This window comes from Mastigoproctus giganteus, chromosome 1 (assembly GCF_048544385.1).
Source record: "Mastigoproctus giganteus isolate SK-2022 chromosome 1, ASM4854438v1, whole genome shotgun sequence".
Classification (NCBI taxonomy): domain Eukaryota; kingdom Metazoa; phylum Arthropoda; class Arachnida; order Uropygi; family Thelyphonidae; genus Mastigoproctus; species Mastigoproctus giganteus.
In genome coordinates, this window is record NC_143575.1 from 195,721,665 (window position 1) to 195,741,593 (window position 19,929).

The 19,929-nt window shown below is 38.2% G+C and overlaps 1 protein-coding gene across 1 annotated transcript in view; it reads right to left on the reverse strand.

The window, feature by feature from the left end:
* LOC150091426 (macoilin) overlaps nucleotides 1–19,929 on the reverse strand; it is a 301,613-nt gene that overhangs the window by 115,837 nt on the left and 165,847 nt on the right. The window contains exons 4-6 of the mRNA XM_090375398.1: nucleotides 16,251–16,380; nucleotides 11,182–11,248; nucleotides 10,960–11,074 (exon numbers count right to left, since the gene is read on the reverse strand). Of these exons, the coding sequence (XP_090231524.1) occupies nucleotides 10,960–11,074; nucleotides 11,182–11,248; nucleotides 16,251–16,380 (312 nt within the window). The remainder of the gene's footprint in view (nucleotides 1–10,959; nucleotides 11,075–11,181; nucleotides 11,249–16,250; nucleotides 16,381–19,929) is intronic.

Genomic DNA, 19,929 nt, shown 5'->3' on the forward strand with positions numbered 1-19,929 from the left:
CAGCCGGTAAGTAGAAATCGTGATGGAATGTAGGATGTCTTGTTGTGATTCGTAGTCGAAACCTAAAAGAGGGTTAGGCCATGCTGCGAGTGTATTGAATCCGGTGATACGATCTAGCCATTGAAATGGGTCCAGCTGACTAGGGAAACTATGTGATCTGAAGTCGTATGGAATAGTAGATAGGAGGAACAGGAACAGGGTATGTCTGCCGGGTGCGAAAGTTTATGATGTTGTAGAGCAGATATCTTTTAAGGGCACAAAAGGTGATACTGTTGTACACATTGGAACTAATGACCTTAAGAGTAAGAGATCTGCAGATTTACTTAACAAGTACAGGTTAATACTGAAAAAAAAAAGTCAGTAGTTAGGGTTAAATTTGAAAGTGTCTGCAATTCTGCCCAGACACAATAGGGGGAAGTGTATGATGAGAGTCTTGTCAATCAATTCGGCTCTGGAGAGATTGTGCAAGGTTCACGGGGTAGAATTATTTTCAGGGTGGTCTGTGCTTGCTAACAGGAGAAACTGCTTCTACAGGGATGGGATGGGATGGGATGGGATACACTTAAATAGAAAGGGTGCAAGAATCTTTGCTGATGCTATCAAAGTAGTGTTAGGTGGGTCGGGATTCGCAGACTAAAAGATTAATAGTAGCCACAGGCAGAGGCATAATTGATTCTTGCACTGCTTCTATTGTAATGAGCAGCAGCCTAGAGAAAAAGTTGCTGGGGATTTCAAGAGCTGCTGCGAGTCATCACGGAACAAGTAAATACATGTGTTAGGGTAACTAAGAGTAAGAACAGCTACAGGTATACTTGCATTGTACACCAATGTTAGAAGTATAGTAAATAAATTTGATGAATTTGAAGTGCAAATCAAGTCATCAAAGGTAGATATTGTTGGGAAATCAGAGACATGGTGTCGCACAGATATAAGCAGTACAGAATTGGAATTTGGAGGGTACAACGTGTACAGAAAGGATAGGAAGGGAGGAGAGGTTATGCTGTTAGTTATGAAACAAAATCTAAGAGAGTCCATCCAATTGACATGGGTGAATAGTGCAATGCTGAGTCTGTTTGGTGTGACAAACACTAGGAAAAGGAAAATGAGAGTAGGGGTGTGTTATATATATAGGCCTAAAGACTGAGTACAATGAACAGTTGTGCAGAGAAATAGAGTGGGCCAGTAAATCAGATTGTAATCGGAGATTTTAACTTTCCAGATATTGACTGGAACTTGTGGATTGGTCACTTGCACGCTAGCAAGACTTTTGTGAATTTATTAGAAGATTGTTTTCTACAGTAACATGTTCAAGAAGCAACCGGAGGGAGTAAGATTTTTGATCTGATTATCAGAAGCGATTATTCAGGCATGAAGAATTTACAGATAAAGGAATCACTAGGTGACAGTGATCACAGTGTACTAATGTGGGATTTACTTAAAGATGTAACTACTATCAAGGGTAAAGGGAAGGGTTGTTTTTGTTTTTTTCTTGTAAAGGTGACTACTACAGTGATCTCAGACAGTTTTTAAATTCTATACAGTGGGATCAACTGATGATGTTACCAACAGTAAATTCTAAATGGGAAGAATTTGGGGACTTAATCTTGGAGGCTACTAGGCTTTTCATACCAACTAAGTAATACTGTTCAAGTTTCAGGCCTAAATCTATGTCAGATGAATTAATGAGGCTCGTGGCAGAGAAGGAACATGGATGGGATACATATAAATTAACAGGTGATACAGAAGCATACGGTAGATATATGCTGTTCTGTAATCAAGTCACAAAGGAGTTTAGGCAGGCAAAAGCAGATTATGACAAACCTTTGGTAAAGAATGCAAAGAAAGCAAGCAAGGAGTTCTTTACTTATGTAAACTCTAGAAGGAAGGGGATGAATCAGATTGGCCCACTTAACACAGATGGTTTAACTATTGATGACTCGGCTCAAGTAGCCGATAAATTAAATGAGCATTTTGCATCTACATTCACACATGAGGAGGGGAATGCCAGAAGTTAATCTAACTCTAACAGGGAGCTAAGTGATTTTATAATTACTTAGAGCAAAGTGGAAGAGAAATTGTTGAAGTTAAACATAAAAAAGGCACCTGGAGCAGATGGAATCTATCTAGTTAGATTGAAGGAGGCAGCCAGGGACGTAAGAAAACCCTTAGACATAATTATGGGAGCATCCTTAGAGTTAGGGGAGGTCCCCATGAACTGGAGATGTGCAAACGTATCCTAAATTCAAAAAGGGGATGCAAAGCGTGACACAAATTATTATAGACCTGTTAGCTTATTCTGTTCCAGGGAAAATAATGGAGTCACTGGTTAAAGAGGTGATACAGGATCACCCAGACAAGACTGCAGTAACGGTTCAGACACAGCATGGATTTGTTAAGGGGAAACCTTGTCTGACCAATTTGATTGGATACTACGATGTGGTCACAAAGGAAGCGGATGCAAAAAATAATTCTGATACCATATACTTGGATTTCAGGAAAACATTTTTGATACTGTTGCACATGGAAGACTGCCGTACAAATTGTTGCAGTATGGCATTAAAGGCAAGTTGCTGCAATGGATAAAGGGATGGCTGAGTGGTAGACAGCAGAGAGTGGTAATAAATGGACACTGCTCTACATGGACTAATGTTATTGGTAGAGTTCCCCATGGTTTGGTGCTGGGCTCGTTGTTTTGTGTATTTATCAATGATATCAATGAAGGTATATCAGGCTTAATGTTAAAGTTTGCAGATGATACAAAGGTTGGCAGGGTTGTTAACGACAATAAAAACAGTATGCTTCTGCAACAGGATCTAGAAAATTAGGCAGATGGGCTGAGAAGTGGCAACTGTAGTTTAAAATTGACAAATGCAAAATACTGTATATGGGTAGCAGTCACCCAAGAGAAACGCACCAACTGTGTGGCACTACACTCAGGGAGGTAGAGAATGAAAAAGACCTCAGGATAATTGTGCAATCAGATATTAAATTCTCTGTGTAGTGAAGACAGGCTGCCAGAGCAGGTCATGGAGTTTTGTCAATGATATATAGGAATTTTGCCAGCAGAGACAAGGAGGTGATTATCCCATTGTATAAGGCAATGGTCAGGCTACACCTTAAGTACTGCGTACAGGTCTGGACGCCTCATTTTAGGAAGAATGAGGAGTTGCTAGAACGAGTACAAAGAAGGGCAACAAGGTTGGTGAGTGGAACAAAGGGGGGTGCACTTACGAAGAGAGGCTTATGTCTACAAGTTGCCACATCTGAAGACTAGGCACCTGCGAGGTGATCTGATTGAGGTGTATAAGGCCTTGAATGGTTCGAGCAGATTCAATGCTGACGGGATTCTGCTTCTCAGAATAAGAATCTAAGGGGGCATAGATTCAAACTGAGGAAAGACAATTGTAGAATAAATGTGCAAAAGTTTGCCATTAGTGAGCAGGTAGTTGATTGGTGGAACAGACTTCCATCTGTTGTTGTGGAAGCTGTAGCTTAAATAAATTTATGGCTGAACTAGACAAACAGTTGGAGTGACTGAATGGGTGAAATGGGAAGGTGCTTTTTTTTTTTTTTTTTTTTTGCTGATGCTGCATAAGCTTGCTTCCTTGCATCATATGCTTCAACTAATGCTAATTTTCCATTTGAAGTTGGGTGTTATTGCTCTTTATTTCTCCCTGTTAAATTGTGCTCATGCTCTTGAATAAGATATATGGTCTAAAACCTGCTGAGTACTTTTTCAAGTCTGGTGCAACTGCTCCTGCCAATAGAAAAGCCATGTATATGTCTAGATTTTACCAAGCTTTGGACTGAGACGAGATCTGTATCTTCTTTGGTGTGAAATACTGTGCAATGGTGTTTACCAAGCTTGTTAATAGAGTTATGGCAAGCCGGACATTACGCATTTCAAGGACATGTAAAGGTATAAGGGTGGCAGCTTTCAGATGTTTTTGGCTGTGAAGTTCCTTCACAGCCAAAAAACACCTGATGGTGAGGATGGAGGTTTGGATGTTGTTTTGGGAAAATGGTCGGTGAGTAGGTATAATTAATTAGTTTTGCATAGATAGGCTGGTGATCAGATTTATAATGCATCTCAGGTGGTTCTTCAATCATATATGTTAAGGAAGAAAGTAGTGAGTCAAGATGGTTTTCTCCTCTTGTAGGGTGATGATCAATCAGCTATATATTTGCTGGCTTAGGTAGTCAACAAGAACATTCTTGTGGGCTGTGGAGTGAGGTTGAAATCTCCGATAACGATACAGTGAGCTGAGGGGGTGCAAGTGGTTTATAGCCCCAGTTTGCGGCCTCAGTAATTATATCAATAGTGGGTGTGGGAGGATATACATTAAGCAGATATCAACCGTGGATGCATTTCTGAGAAGTGTGATGGCTAGAGCCTCGAAATTCTAAGAGTCACTGGATTTTGTGTTGATCAGTTTGAAGGCTGCCTCTCTTTAAAGATTGATTGATTGATTGATTGATTTTGTGTTTATTGGCGCAAAAACAGCTAAGGTTATACTGCGCCATGAAACGATTAAAATATCAATAAAGATAAATTCTGGTAACCTTTAAAAAGGTTACCTCGTCAAATTGTTATTTATAAATGTGGGTATATATTAGTAGCTTTTAAAAATTTAAAAACTGCCGACACGTGGTCGTTGTCTGATAAAATCTGACTGAGTGTATAAGGCTCAGTCGAATGAGTAAAAGCGGTAAAATATATATTGCGAACATGGGTAAAATGAACGCAATCTATTAAAATATGCTTTATAGTTAAAACGGTGTCGCAAGACTCGCACATAGGAGGGTCATCCGCCCTCAGCAGAAAAGAATGTGTCAAATGACTGTGTCCTATGCGGAGTCGGGCAAGAACAACTTCCTCGCTCCGATTCCTGCGCAGACTAGACTGCCATATTTCTATTACAGGCTTTATTTGGTATAATTTATTTGTTCTCTGTCTGTGCCACAGTTCTTGCCAATGGGAATATATCTTGTTACGTATTATTTGCCTGTAGTCTGTATAGGGGACTGACAGGCAACAATTATGAGTGGGTGTTGCTGATTTGGCTGCAGCGTCAGCCAAATCATTTCCTTTTATCCCAATGTGGCTAGGAATCCAGCAGAAGCGGATATCAAACTTGTATTCATGAAGAGAATGTATCTTCTGCTGAACCCGACAAAGAACTGGATGAGAATTGTGTCTCAGAGATAATAAAGCCTGTAGTACACTGGAAGAGTCAGAATATATTATTGACCTTTGGAATTGACAAGTTCGAATGTGATCCAAGGCTAGCTCTATAGCATACAGCTCTGCAGTGTATATGCTGGATTCAGGAGGAATCTGCTGAGATATTATAGTGTCTGGAAAGACAGCAGCAGATCCTACGCACGATTCAGACTTCGAGCCGTCTGTGTAAACTGACAGGAAGTCTGAGTGCTCAGCTTGGTGTGCAGAGTAGAGCTTCTGGTAGACAGATGACGAGGTTTCAGACTTTACCCATTTCTTAAGGGAAAAGTCGCATGGTGGGGGATGAGCATGCCAGGGTGGAAGAGTTTCTTTTGGTGTTTCTGCCACCTTGTCTACCATGATGTTAAACTCTCTGATTAGCTCTTGGACACGAATACCAAAAGGTCGGTTGGCAGTCTGACGGGTATTATACAAGTTTTCCCAACGTGGCTCGAAAACGGAAGCCCACGTAGGATGGTCTGGCAGGGATTTCAACTTTAAAGCATAGTTTAAAGACAACTGCTTACGTCGAAGGGATAACGATGGTTCGTTTGCTTCGACGTATAAGCTCTGGACAGGAGATGTTCGAAAAGCTCCAGTAGCGATACGGAGAGCCTGATGGTGGACAGGGTCCAGCCATCGGAGGGCACTATCTCTAGCTGAGGAGTATACCTGGGACCCGTAGTCTAATTTGGGGCGTACAAGTGCACGGTAAAGCCGTAGTAGGGTGCATCGATCTGCTCCCCAACGCGTTGAGGAGAGAGAGCGGAGAATATTGAGACCCCTCGTGCATTTTGTACGAAGTTGACGAATATGTTCGAGAAAGGTCAACTTTTTATCAAACACAAGTCCCAAGAATTTTGTGTCTGACACTACTGGAATAACATTTTGCCCGAGCCTTAATTCAGGTTCAGGATGAAGACTACGCTTGCGACAAAAGTGTACGCAAACGGTCTTCTCCGGCGAGAACCTGAAGCCATTGGCAAGTGCCCAGACATTCAGATTATCAATGGCTTTCTGCAGTTGTCTTTCAATAACCCTCATGTTGCACGACTGACAAAAAATGCTAAAGTCATCAACAAAGAGGGCACTGTTTACAGTTGGAGGAAGTTGTTCTATGATGGAATTGACTTTGATGGCAAAAAGCGTGACACTTAAGACTGATCCTTGTGGTACTCCCTCCTCTTGGCGAAAGGAGCGAGAGAGTGAGGATCCCATACGAACTTGGAAAGATCGATTGGCTAAAAAATTTTGAATAAAAAAGGGCAGATGCCCTCTTAGGCCTAGGCTATGTAAATCTTTTAAAATGCCAAATCTCCAAGTTGTGTCATACGCTTTCTCCATGTCAAAGAACACCGACACCAAGTGTTCGCGTTTTAGGAAAGCATCCCGGATGGATGCTTCCAATCTAATAAGATGGTCCAAAGTGGACCGGTTCCTTCGGAAGCCGCACTGGATTCTGGAGAGAAGGTCGTTTGATTCTAAGTACCATATTAAACGGGAATTAACCATTCTCTCCAGGATTTTGCACAGACAGCTAGTCAGAGCAATAGGACGATAATTGGTGGTGACCTTTGGATCCTTTCCTGGCTTAGGAAAGGCAAGAACGATTGCCTTTCGCCAGGAGTCCGGAAACTGCCCTTCAGTAAAGATTCTGTTATACAGAAGGAGCAGACAATCCATAGATTTTGGTGAAAGATGCTTAATCATTTCATAATGGATGCCATCTGGTCCAACGGCACTTGCTTTGGAAAGAGCGAGGGCTCTTTTCAATTCCAGAATAGTGAAATCCCCGTTGTAGGGATAAATGCCCTTAGTTTTAAAGTTAAGTGCCTGTTTTTCGATTTTATATTTCAGGACCAGGAACTCTGGGGAATACGAAGATGTTGCAGAGATGTTAGAGAATGTTTCCCCAAGAGCATTGGCTATTGCAGTTGGATCTGCAATAGCGCATCCATTATAATCTAGGATTGCAGAAGGTTGGGAGGTATATTTTCCCTTCATTTTCCGGATTTTATCCCAGACTACCTTAGAGTTGGTAGACTGGTTAACAGATGATGTAAAACGGATCCACGATTCCTTTTGACTGTGACGACGGATGTAGCGTGCTTTGGCTCGTGCACGTTTGAAGGCTATAAGGTTGTTCGTGGTAGGATATCGGCGAAATATCCCCCACGCTTTGTTTTGAGCCTTTTTTGCTGCTGTGCATTGTGAATTCCACCAAGGTTTAGGAAATGGTGGGAACCGGGCTGATGTTTTTGGGACAGCATTAGCAGCTGCTTGGACAACAGTTTCTGTGATGTACTTAACTGCATCATTGATAGGCTCTTGACTGACTGTACTAAGATCAAAATTTGCCTGATGTTGGAAGGCAGTCCAGTCAGCCTGATCAATCTTCCACCGCGGTAGCCTGAAGGGAAGACATGGTCTCCCACTGTGTAGCAAGGTTATCACGGGGAAGTGATCACTACCGTATGGATTCTCCTCCACTTCCCAGGTGAGTGAAGGTAGTAGAGAAGGGGAGCAGATAGAGAGATCAATGGCAGAAAAAGTACGGGTAGGCATGTGGAAAAAGGTGTTTGTTCCAGTATTTAGAAGGGAAAGGTCATTGTCATTGAGCATATGCTCTATGACTCGTCCCCTTCCATTGATGTTAGCACTACCCCACAGGGTGTTATGTCCATTAAAATCCCCAAGAAGTAAGAAAGGGGGAGGCAGCTGCGTTAGAAGATCATCAAGGTCTGCCTGGGAGATGTCAGTCCCAGGTGGCAAATAAATAGAGCATACAGTTAATAAGAATCCCACTGAAAGGCGAATTGCAACAGCCTCTATGCTGGTTGTAATTAGCAAGGGCTGCACTGGGGTCTGGTTACCCACCAGGATAGCCACTCCCCCATGTACAGAGCCATCCGCAATTCTATCCTTTCGAAAAACTGTGATGTTGTGCATGGTGGGATCATCATTTGCCTTTAGATATGTCTCCTGCAAGCAAAAGCAAACTGGCTCGTGCTTTTGCAGGAGGGCCTTGATGTCATCTATATTTCGCCGGAATCCACGACAATTCCATTGTAGGAATTTAGCCATTATTTTGGCTTGGTGGGTCCATCAGGCGGCTTCCGAGGTGCTGAGGGCTTACTTTTATCAGTCTTGGATTTATCTTTTTTGGGGAAGAATGGACGCTGTCCCGTGTCCATTTCCTCCTCCGCAAAGAGTTCCAAGACTGAATCTTCGGGTACCTCCTTCTGCTCGACATCCATCTTTTCTTGGATACTAGGAGGGACTTCCCCTTTCGTATTCTTTTCTTTCATAATTACCTTTGGAACTTGTGGAGCATTAGGAGGTACCGATATAGGAGTGGCAGCTGATTGGTCCTTTTGTGCAGGTTTTTGAGAGCTTAAGAGATACCGCGCGATGGGAGTGAAAGACTCCTTTGGAGGAATGGTCATGTCCGTCTGAGTTCCGACGGAACATCTCCCTGCTACCTTCTGGGCGTAGGTAGGTTTGTTGATATTCAGGGGTTTGACCGATTTCCTTGCCTCCTGGTATGATATGTTAAGCTCTGCCTTCAGCCGTTGAATCTCTTTTTCTTCTTTCCACCTCTGGCATGCTCGTGAGTAGGCCGGGTGTTCGCCCTCACAATTAATACAGGTGGGTTTTGCGGCTGAACATGCTGATGTTTCGTGGTCCTTTGCACCGCATCGAGCGCATGCAAGGACTCCACGGCAGGCCATTTGGGAATGTCCATACTTTTGGCATTTAAAACACCGTAAAGGATTTGGTATGTATGCTCTTTAAAGAACACAGCAATACTGCCTCCCCATTCTGCTTCTCCTGGAGGTAAACTCTACCCCATAGCCTGCTGGTGTAGCTATTCATATAGTCATACAAAAAAAATTAATTATCTGTTTGTACTCCAGGATGATCAAACAGCCAGAGGAGTATACTAGATTTTTTTGTAGAACTTCTCCAAATAATGAGCAAGGAAAGAAGTTGAATGCATTTTTGCAACAAACATATGCATTTTATATTAAATACAGCCACAAAATTGTTAACCAGCATAGTACACTTTAAGGCATTAGCTTACCTATGAGTTTTATATCTGTGGATTTCTCTTTTTTTTTTTTTTTTTTTTGTATTTCCTGTTAGACATGTCTAATTATGACTGCTTGGGGAAAAAAAAAAAAAAAAAAAAAGGAAAAAAAAAATGTTGTTGTAGACTTAACTCTTCAGAACTGTTTAGCAAAAGTTTTGTTTATAAGAATGGCCCTGCTGTCTAGACTTGAATATTAAGAGCATTTCCAAAGTTTCACCAGAAAGAGAACATATGAAGCACATGCCTCCCTACACACACCACTCAAACTCAGCACTGCTATGAGAAATTGGTAAGATGCCAAGCATGACTTCAGATGATTTATATTTAAAGCTTCCTTATGCACTTGTCAGTTCCCCAACCATGGATCAACTGTACATTATCCTTTTTTCTTTCATAATAGTATTGTATGTCTCACACTGAAAATGAAAGAACATTCTGCAACCATCTAATTCTTCACAAAGTCTAGTACTCTTGCTACTCCAGTTTTTAGAACTACCATAATAGAGGCATTATCAACAAGTGCATGCCAAACAATTTGTTCTGAAGGAATCAAAATAATTTTGATATCATATACTTGGATTTTAGGAAAGGTATTCATACTGTTGCACATGGAAGACTACTGTACAAATTGGAGCAGTATGGTATTAAGGGCAAATTACTACAATGGATAAAAGGGTGGTTAAGTGGGAGAAGACAGAATGGTAATCAACGGATGCTGCTCTTCATGGACTAAATGTTATTGGTGGAGTCGCCCAGAGTTCAGTGTTGGGCCGAATGTTGTTTTGTATATTTATCAATGGTACTGATGAAGGTATATGAGGCTTAATATCCAAGTTTGCAGATGATTGGCATGGTTCTAATAACAGTAATGGCAGCGTGCTACTGAAACAGGATCTAGAAAAGTTGGGCAGGTGGGCTGAGAAGTGGCAACTGAAGTTTAACATTGCATTTGTCAAAGTACTGCATATGGGTTGAAGTAAACCCAGAGAAACATACCAACTGTGTGGTACTACACTTAGGGTGGTAGAAAATGAAAAAGACATGGGAGTAATTGTGCAGTCAGATATGAAATTTTCTGAGCAGTGCAGACAGGCTGTCAGAGCAAGTCATGAGGTATTGTCAATGATATACAGGAATTTTTGCTAGTAGGGAAAAGGAGGTGATTATCCCTTTGTATAAGGGCAATGGTCAGGCCACACCTTGAGTACTGCACATAGGTCTAGAGGCCTCATTTTAGGAAGGATGTAGAGTTGCTTGAGCAAGATTGGTGAGGGGAATGAAGGGGTCCCCTTACCAAGAAAGGCTTAAGCTCTGAAAATTGCAGCATCTGGAGACTAGGCACCTGCAAGGTGATATGATTGAGGTGTATAAGGCCTTGAATGGATTGAGCAGGATCAATTCTGATGGGATTCTTCCTCTTCCTTATCTTAACTTTCCCTTTAAAACGGAGAGGGACAAATATTCATAGATCTCTAAGCACAGTACAAAAAAGCACAACACTTACACACACACTTGGCTTTTATACAAAATTCTATATTAAGGGGAACAAACAGATTGTTAAAGAATAATATGAAACTGACTTCAGGAACCACAGTTAACTAACACTGAACAACAAATGAACAAGAATTAACAATGATCTTACTTTTGTCCCTTTCCAGACTATTTCCTCCTACTGTACTAGACGTATCACTCGGTAAAGCCTGTTGTAAAAGCTCCATGTAAAAATCATTTTCTCTGGCTACATCCTTCTGCTTTCTCTGAAATAATGAAAAACACTTTTAAATACTAACTGACTTATTCACAACATCTTGAAATATTCAAAATGAACAAAAACATAGATTAAAAAATGGAATGCATTACTTACAAGCCTCATCTTATAACTAATGAAGCTTTTGAAACCAAAGCCCAATGTGACAACTGGATAGCCAATGCTGGAAAAAATAAAATACAACAAAAAAAAAAACATCAACTAATTTGTGAAAACAAATACATTTAGGATATAAAAATGTATGTTAAAATTACTGCTTTTCTAACCTGGAATCACCTCTAATTTTTAACTGTTCAATCTTACAAACTATTAAGTGTTTTAATGTTATTCATTATTACCTCACTTCATACATTATCCTAATACTTTTGCATCCTTTCAATTTAGTTACACACACACACACACACACACACACACACACACACACCCCTAAGAACACCTGTTTGCCTATCTCATTTATTCTGATAAATAATCAAAATTGTAGCCTTACAAATATCTTGTATATTTAGATAAATATATCACTTAAATGGATCTTTATCTAGACAAAAAAAAAAAAAAAAAAAAAAAGTGTTGAAAAAGCACAGAAAAGTTATGATTTTTTCAAATGGCTATTACATTAGCAATCTTAGTTAACCTTCAAAATAATATTTCACTGCTCTCTACTGTCAAGCCAATGACAAAGTACAACTTTAGCTTATTTCACTCTTTCTTCTTTATCCACTCATAACCAAAGACTGTGAAATAAACCTTTTGGATCTGGATTTGTGTGCAAAGTCCGTAAAATGCTTCAATGATGATTTTGTTATTATCAACCGTATTCCCACTTTTCATTGACAAACAACAGTAGCCCTGAAATCACTCACAATCTCAACTTAGATTAAGTTCAACACCCATGGCATCAACAAGCATTTGGCCAATGATTGAAAAAAAAAAAAGTATACAAATGCATGTGTTGAGATCATCATGGATTAGAAACATAATGCAGCACTAATGTAGATGAACTTTATAAAGTTATAAAATTCATGGTAAGCTCCGTAACCCTTTGGTGGCACTGATATACAGGGGATTCTAGTTATTTGGGCCAACGGTTAATCGGGGCAGCCATTTATTTGGGGAAAATCTTAAAAAACAGAACCCAATCGAGAAAATAGCCAGGGTTTACTTCACTTAATTGGGACAACGTGCCATTTAATCGAGGCAGGAGTACTGGAGATCACCCTACGATTGTCTCCAACCGTACCATGTAGTTCAGTCTGATTTCTGGAGGTCACAACCATAAAACAATTAGCAGTCACCTGTTTATTGGGCTATTCTGTTAGCGCAATCTATCATAAACGGATAGTAAACTTGATCTTATTGAATTTGCGATAATACCGACAGCTGGAATTCTGTGGGTTATTATGGTAAAATGTGTTTACACTTCCATGAAAACTTCAATCATATAAAAAAATTTAATTTTTATAAATCTTCTCTTCATTCCTATTTTTAAAAATTCGTAACTTGTTATTCCGTTCTCACTTGCACGTATCGTGTTACTTGCAATTTGTGTGTGCTGTGTTCTTTGTTATTGATTGCTTATCTTTTTACTATTTTGAATTTTAACCCCCACCCACAAATATCAGTGAACAGAAATGTCAACTAGTTAGTATGTACATATTAAAGTACGTATTAATCCCGATTTTCATGTATCATTTAATTTTTTAATTGGTAAGGTAATAAAAGGTAAATTTGTGCTTAATATATCTTTACTTTTATAGCCTGTGGATAATATTCCTCCTATTTTCGCTAATTAGAATCTCTGTTTAATAGAACTAAAATTCAATTCACAAACGTGATCACAATGAACAGCGCTTACTACACATTGTATAGTGCACGGTACTCTACTTAGGTGACTCCATCATAACGTGATTTAATTGTATAGGGAACCAATTGTAAAGCGGGGGTCCATTGTATTTTTAACTTTTTTTTTACATGAAACTTCGGATAATTGGGGCAGCCGCTTAAATGGGCCAAAATGCACTAGTCCCGATGTGTCCCAATTAATCGGAATCGACTGTATATTAATATAAAAAAAAAAAAAAAAAAAAAATCCTTTGTTTATATTTCTCAAACTTTCTTTGTCCTTCAGAAATCAATAACTGTTTATTTGAATAGAAGTCTTTAAGCTATAACTCTTCACATTCAAATTGAATATTTAAAATGTGAATTGTGTTTCACTATCAAAAGCAAATTCCACTTACGGCGAAACAGCTATCTGTTAACATGTTCACTGCCACCTAAATTTGAGAGAACCTGTTCAATGTTTATAATTTTCAGAATGTTGAAAAAAAAAAAAAAAAAAAATTAACATTCTGACATTATTCCAGCATTCCACAAAATTTATAAATAATAGCTGAAAATTTCAAAGTTGAGAATTCATTGCTAAAGCAAACACATTGTGTTGTGCTGTAAATCAGAACAAATTTTAAAATTTTATAAAAAGTTTGTTCATGTACTTAACTAACATCAACACAAGCAAAGAACATATAAAACTATGTAAAATCTACAAACAAAAGCCAAACATTGCTGCAAAGTGTTCAATCAGTGTCCAATGCCATTGTCAATTTCATGTCCCTTTACAGTTACGGCACTCAGTTTATCACTTAAGAATGACCGCTCATATACATTACAGAGCAGTGCCTGTGTGCCTAATGAACTCAGGTATGCATTGCAGCACATCAATTCTAGTGCCATTTTATACTTATATACATAAAGGCAGCAACATGTTAAAGTATAGCTAATCCTCTGTAAATAGGATGGCTATATATTTAGCATTTGCTTTTTACAGTGTTACAAAATTCACAGAGAAGTTCCTAAATAATTAGAGTCAGTTAGATTAACAGCAAACAAATAGTTATTGGTTTCTGAAGGACAAAGAAATTGAGAATATAAACTAATTTTACATAAATACAATTGTAGCATATGGTGCATTTTGCAAATTATAGAGGATATATATAGATACTTTACGTAAATAGAAATTAAGATGTTCCATGTAAATCTTCTAATAAATAACCGTGCAATCAGACAATAGTTAAAGCATAGATAATTATTTCCATTATTTCATTAGCATGAGAAAATATCACAATTTTTTCATACCAATATGACTTCAAACTAAAATTTACATTTTGCACTTAATGTTTAATTATGAATTACAGAACGTTTTATTGTCTTACAATTAATTAAAATAAAAATACAGTGCAACCTTGATATAACACATTTTCAGAGAACTTGAACACCCATGTTATAAACAAAGTGCATTATAGCCAAAAATAAAATTGAGTTTTTGCAATTTTTTTTTTTAAAAATAAATACAGACAATGACCAAAAGGCAACTTATTGCGCAAGTATTTTTATATAAGAAAATTTCCTTTTGAAGTTCACCCCCCGATCACACACCTTTTAGTTTTACTATTTTGTCATCAGTGGACAAAATGACATTAAATGCTGTAAATGTACTGTTATACTGAGGGATTTTTTAATTTTTTTTATTATATTTTAACTATATAATATCGGTGTAAATACACCATAGTTAACCCATAGATTTGAGCTACGATTGTAGCGTAGAAGGCATCGTTTTAATTGTATCTCATAATGTGGTTGCCTTCACAACAAGATAGCTACTATTGAATTACTTCAAATAAATAACGCTTCTCTAGTAGAGAAGACTACTGTTATTTATTTTCAGCGTACCACCACCCAGACGATCGTTTCGAAGCTTTTTTGGCTTCGTCATCAGTGGGCAGGTAGGTAATACAATAAGCCATCTCAGTTGCGAAGTTATATCCACATTATGAGAGATGCCAAAAGGGTGTGGTGGTAACGTATTTGGAAAATTAAATGCACTAGGCATAATCCTTATGGGTTTTGATAATTAACTATATAATATCGGTGTAAATACACCATAGTTAACCCATAGATTTGAGCTATGATTGTAGCGTCGAAGGCATCGTTATGAGATACAATTAAAACGATGCCTTCTACGCTACAATCGTAGCTCAAATCTATGGGTTAACTATGGTGTATTTACACCGATATTATATAGTTAATTATCAAAACCCATAAGGATTATGCCTAGTGCATTTAATTTTCCAAAAAAATTATATTTTAAATAAAAATATTAACCAATAATGCTTCATGTACTTAAAATTTTGAAATTGTCAATTTCTTATGATTCTATAAGACATATTAGACATGTTTGCAGGGAATCCAATTTACAGTAAACTTCATAAAAAGGAAATTAAAAATAGCTCAGCCGCATAATCTAATGGCCGCCATAGCCAAGTGGTCAAATGCAAGGGTTAAAAAACAAAAATAATAAAATAAAAAACCTTTTGAATTAAAGAATTCCTGGAAATCACTGCACAGGCAAAAACTATCTCAGAAATCATTCTCCATAGAAATTGTTTAATGCAGTTGAGGTACATTCTGGATCAATGGACTTGGTTACGCCCCCCCCCAAGGATTCTACTACTTTGGTTAATAAGCAACAAGTAAATTTTATAGTACTACAGTAATAGTATAATTACAGAGAAACTCATCAGGTAGCAGCAACTTACAAAAATATACAAACTGTTTGTCAATTCATGAACACATTGCATTATGCCTTTGGAAGTTTTTAAAATTCTAAAAGTGATTTTATCCTTGAAAACAATATCACATGCTGTTGTTTATAAAAATTTATAACTGAATATATTGCAACTGATAAATACAGCAGCTCGTTTCCCTCAGAGCTAAATATTTAGTTCTGCAAGTATTGTGTGCAATTAACATTTCATCAATGTATATTCTTATTGCATTTCTAATTGAGGCAAGACAGCGTAAAAACTAAACATCTATAGTAATTACTCTCAGATACTACTGTTGTTTACAGTAGTATCTGAGAACTTAAAAACTTAATCATCTGAGAGAATATATCACAGAAGAGAATACATCTCAGTGGTTCACAGTTTGAAAACAACTGCAGCAACTGGTTCCCCTCTGTGAAGTACAGAGTTTACTTATGCCAGTGTTTTGCTTATTCCTCATGTTATATCTGAAACCATGATATAACCAAGCACTGTATATCAAAGTCATACTGTATGTATATTAAAATGTTTGCTGTGATAATAGAATTCAATCTAAATACTTACCAGTGTGCTGCAAATGGCCTACATAAATCTAAATTAAAAGGTAAATTTTTAAGTTCTTTGAGCCGCACTGAAGCTTCTATATATACAAACAAAAGCCACAAAGATATTGTTGGAAGGCATACCCCACGATCTATTAAAAAAAAAATTGATATCTATCAACATACAAATTAAATTGGCATATAATTTTAATCTACTTGATCACTACTAACATACTTATAACTATAGTAATTCTTTTCTTTAACCATGCAGGTGTGTGTTTTTTAAACTCGTTTGGCCTTAATAACGTTATTTCTTCTTAGACACTAGCATATAGTTGAATATCAGCTTACAAAAAATTAATAAAAGAATTACAAAAAAATCAAAATACAATAAATACACTGCAAATCCATAAGGCACGCACCTCTCCGTTACACCCTGTGCAACTGTTTTTGATAAAATAGCATTCAAGTGTCAGACTTTTTCTATTACAAATCTTTCTATTATGAAGTGCCAACTAAATGTAAACATGTTTTATATTTATAAAAAATCCAATTTACATGAAAGCAGCTTCGAAAGAGTTGGGGGAAAAAGCCAATAGATTAAACTCCCATTAACAGTCTGGCTTATATTGCTATTCCACTTTTAATGCCTTTTTTTTTCCCTCTAGTCCCATGGTCAATTCTATGAAATGCCATGCATTTTTTAATGACAAGAGTGCTCTTGTTTAAACATTTTTCTGCTTATATCATTTTTTTCAAGGTGCCACAAAAAGGAATAAATCTTGGCATAACCCTGTTTCTCATGGGAAAAGGGATGATAGATGCCAAATTCCAGAGATCTTTAATCATGCAGGTTTTTTTTTTGTTAGTTGTTGGTGCATCTGCTTCTGTGGCCATAATGCACCTCCCAAAGTTTTTGCATTTTACTCTAAGCCCAAGGCGGGATTAGAACCCGCAACCTTTGGGTTGCCAGGCAGGCACTTCATGCAGTTTTGCTTCACAGAAACCATTCCCATTGCAGGTGATACTTATTATATTTAACTAAAACTTTGAAGGTAGATAGGCCATTCTCCTCATGTTTTTTTTCTTTTTTTTTTTGTTTTAATTCAACATTTGTTCACTTTCCTTGCTGATACAGTAATAGTGTTTTGTGTATATGTGAATTCAACATATCATCAATAAATTTCATTAATGAAAGAACTATTATATTAATACCACATTATCACATTTATATAGTAATACTTAAGGTATGTATAATTTAACAAAATCTATTAAAATTAACTCTTTTTAAGCAAAAGAAGGCTGAAGGTACCAAAAAGCAAGCACAGTGCATTAATTGTGCAGTTTTTCAACCTGCATATAAACCAATGTTTCATAACACCACTGAACAATAAAATAAAAAAATAAAAATGTTATAGATCAAACTAGTGAGGAAAAATAGCCTCCAAAAACAGTCTCTTGTTTATAGTGTTCTTTGAACCAGATTACCTTACCAGATTATTTTCTTCATGCATTAAGAATCTGCAGATAAATGAACCACTAGGTGGCAGTGATCACAGTGTGCTGAAGTGGGATTTACTGAAAGAGGTAACTACCATTAGGGGTAAAGGGAAGGGTTATTGCTTCCGTAAAGGCGACTACGATGGACTGAGACAGTATTTAAATTCTATACAGTGGGACCAACTGATGATGTTACCAACAGCAAATTCAAAATGGGAAGCATTCAAAGAACTTATCTTGGAAGCTACTAGGCTTTACATACCAACTAAGAAATATTGTTCAAGGTTTAGGCCAAAATGGATGTCAGATGAACTAATGAGGCATATGGCAGAGAAGAAAAATGCATGGGATACTTACAAATTAACACAGAAGCCTATGATAGATATAAGTTGATATGCAACCAAGTTACAAAGGAGGTTAGGCAGGTGAAGGCAGTTTACGAGAAATCCTTGGCAAGGGATGCAAAGAAAAACAGCAAAGAGTTCTTTACTTATGTAAACTCTAGAAGGAAGGGGATGAATCAGATTGGTCCACTTGATATTTATGGGTCAACTGTTGATGATCCTGCTCAGGTAGCTAACAAACTAAATGAATATTTTGCATCGACATTCACACATGAGGAGTTATTCAGCGAGGGGAATGCCAGAGGTGTATTCAACTCTAGCAGTAAGCTAAAGAATCTTGAAATAACTGGGAGTAAAGTGGAGGAGAAACTGTTGAAGATAAACACAAGAAAGGCACCCAGGGTGGATGGGATCTATCCAGTTATATTAAAGGAGGCAGCAAAGGAAGTAAGCAAACCCTTAGCCATAATTATGAGAGCTTCCTTGGACTCAGGGGAGGTACCCATAGACTGGAAATGTGCAAATGTGACCGCAATTCACAAAGGAGGATCAAAGGCTGACACAAGTAATTATAGACCTGTGAGCTTAACGTCTGTTCCAGGAAAATTAATGGAGGCACTGGTTAAAGAAGCACTGCAGGATCATTTAGACAAGACTTCAGTTATAGCTCGGACACAGCATGGTTTTGTTAAGGGGAAGTCTTGCCTGACCAATCTGATTGGATACTATGATGCAGTCACAAAAGAAATGGATGCAGGGAATAGCTTTGATATTATATACTTGGATCTTAGAAAGGCTTTTGATACTGTTGCACATGGAAGACTGCTACACAAATTGGAGCAGTGTGACATTGGAGGCAAATTGCTGCTATGGATAAAGGGGTTGTTGAGGGGGAGAAGACAGAGTGGTAATCAATGGACACTGCTCATCGTGGACTAATGTTATTAGTGGAGTCCCTCAGGGCTCAGTGTTGGGTCCATTATTGTTTTCTGTATTTATAAATGATATTGATGATGGTATATCAAGCACAATGTCCAAGTTTGCAGATGATACAAAGGTTGGCAGGGTTGCCAAGGACACTACTGACACTATGCTGCTGCAACAGGATCTGGAAAGGTTGAGCAGATGGGCTTGAGGTGGCAAATGAAGTTTAACATTGACAAATGTAAAGTACTACACATGGGAAACTGCAACCCCAGAGCAACGTATCAACTCTGTTGTACTACACTGACAGTGGTAGAGAATGAAAGGGACTTGGGGGTGATTGTGCAGGCAGATATGAAGTTCTCTGAGCAGTGCAGACGGGCTGCAAGAGTAGCTCATGGTGTATTGTCAATGATATACAGGAATTTTTACAGCAGGGATAAGGAGGTGATTATTCCCTTGTATAAGGCAATGGTCAGGCCACACCTAGAGTACTGTATACAGGTCTGGAGGCCTCATTTCAAGAAGGATGTAGAGCTGCTGGAATGAGTACAGAGAAGGGCAACAAGATTAGTGAATGGAACAAAAGGGTGCTCTTACGAAGAAAGGCTTAAGTTTTGCAAATTACAGTGTCTGGAGACTAGGCACCAGCGAGGTGATCTGATAGAGGTGTATAAAGCCTTGAATGGTTTGAGCCTGCTCAATGCTGATGGGATTCTTTCTCTAGCTCAGAATAATCACCTGAGAGAGCATAAATTCAAATTGAGGAAAGACAGATGTAGGATAGATGTGCGGAAATTTGCCTTTAGCCAGCGGGTGGTTGGTTGGTGGAACAGACTTCCATCCCTTGTAGTGGAGGTTGATAGCCTAAATAAGTTTAAGGCTCAGCTGGACAGGTATTTTGAACGAACAGAGGGGTGAAGTGGAAGTGGG